General features: G+C 50.5%; 1 protein-coding gene across 1 annotated transcript; it reads left to right on the top strand.

Moving 5' to 3' along the window:
- Positions 1-737: 737 nt before the first annotated feature.
- On the top strand, positions 738-1,308 carry PPTG_19517 (hypothetical protein; the record flags this gene model as incomplete). The annotated part of the gene is made up of 1 exon (XM_008917963.1): positions 738-1,308. A coding segment is annotated over one exon (570 nt), but the record flags the coding sequence as incomplete, so codon positions are not given.
- Positions 1,309-1,357: the final 49 nt, after the last annotated feature.

The raw sequence follows: 1,357 nt of genomic DNA, 5'->3' as shown, positions 1-1,357 counted from the left end.
CAAGTGTGCTGAACGTCCTGCCTGATGGCGTCGCTGTGTAAGTGGAAATGGCGTAAGAAGATCGTAAAGGAGACTTCCGATGCTGCAGCGCTGGTACTTCATCTGCACGACGGAACTCAAGTGTGCTGAACGTCCTGCCTGATGGCGTCGCTGTGTAAGTGGAAATGGTGTAAGAAGATCGTAAAGGAGACTTCCGATGTTGCAGCGCTGGTTCAGTGTTCCAATTCACCTAAATGTGGGAACAGGATACACCAGGCATGCGTTTTGGACTTGCTTTCCAAGAATGATGAAACTAAAGGTGTTTGCGCGGCCGTCTGCGGCAAGCGCTGCTTCAATGCCGTGTTAAAAGCTTTGAAAGCAGCTGACAATCCTGTCTCGACATCCAAGAAGCGGGTTGCGTGGCACAACGACGGCCCCACTCCAAGTATAAGCTCTGTTAGTTGCCTCATCGATTGGATGACTACTGGTAGCAATTACTCTCGCTATCGAGGTTAAGACGCTCAAAGTTGTGAAAGAAAGAGCACCATTGCTGGGGAAGTTGTGGGTTCATCTCGTCGTGCGGTGTGACGACGTATCGGACTGCAAAGGATATCCAACCCAAGATCTTGAGTCTTGAGCAGTCGTTCAAGACGACTGCCGACTGGCTAGGAGCAACGGGGCAATGTGTTCAGGATGAAAAGTGTCTCCGTGATGCGATTTTATCTCGATGCCCATACTACTATGACTTGTACGACATCATGAACAACCGGGACAGCACGACGTGTTTGATGCTCAATACGGACGCCATCGATGTGAGTGAGGAAAGTAGCACTGACGACGATTCTGATGATGGCTCTGCATCTAATGAAGGTGATGTCAGCTCGAATGAGGAGGTCACTACCAAGCCCACTGGGATTAACAGCGATGCGGTAGTACCTCGTGAAAGCGAGGGTTCGCCAAGTTTGGTGGCAGCTGCAAACCCCAATCAAACTGATGGCAAGAACAGTGGTAACAATCGTACACGGCGTAAGAGTACGCCGAGGTCAATTGGTTCTGTCAGCTCGAAATCCAAGGACACCGCAGATGAGCTGAGCTCGAGCTACCCGATGGCAGAATTGGAAAACAAAACTACTACTTGCTCAAGAAAGCGTTTTCAATGGCAGACGCTGAAGCTAAAGCGTCAAAAGGTAGACGCCAGTGCAATCGAGACTCAAGCCCGTATTGCTGAGTCAACCGCTCGAAAGCATCACTTTGAGGCGCAGACCGAGAATTGTGAACTTCAACGAAAAGTGGCTCTGCTGCGTGAGCGACACAAACTTCGACAGGAAGGTGTCCCGCCTCATGAGATTGAAGCACTACTCCCGATTCGCATCCCGGA

Source organism: Phytophthora parasitica (assembly GCF_000247585.1).
Source record: "Phytophthora parasitica INRA-310 unplaced genomic scaffold supercont2.127, whole genome shotgun sequence".
NCBI lineage: Eukaryota > Oomycota > Peronosporomycetes > Peronosporales > Peronosporaceae > Phytophthora > Phytophthora nicotianae.
The sequence above is the reverse complement of the archived record's forward strand: the minus strand, read 5'-3'. Positions and strand labels throughout refer to the sequence as shown.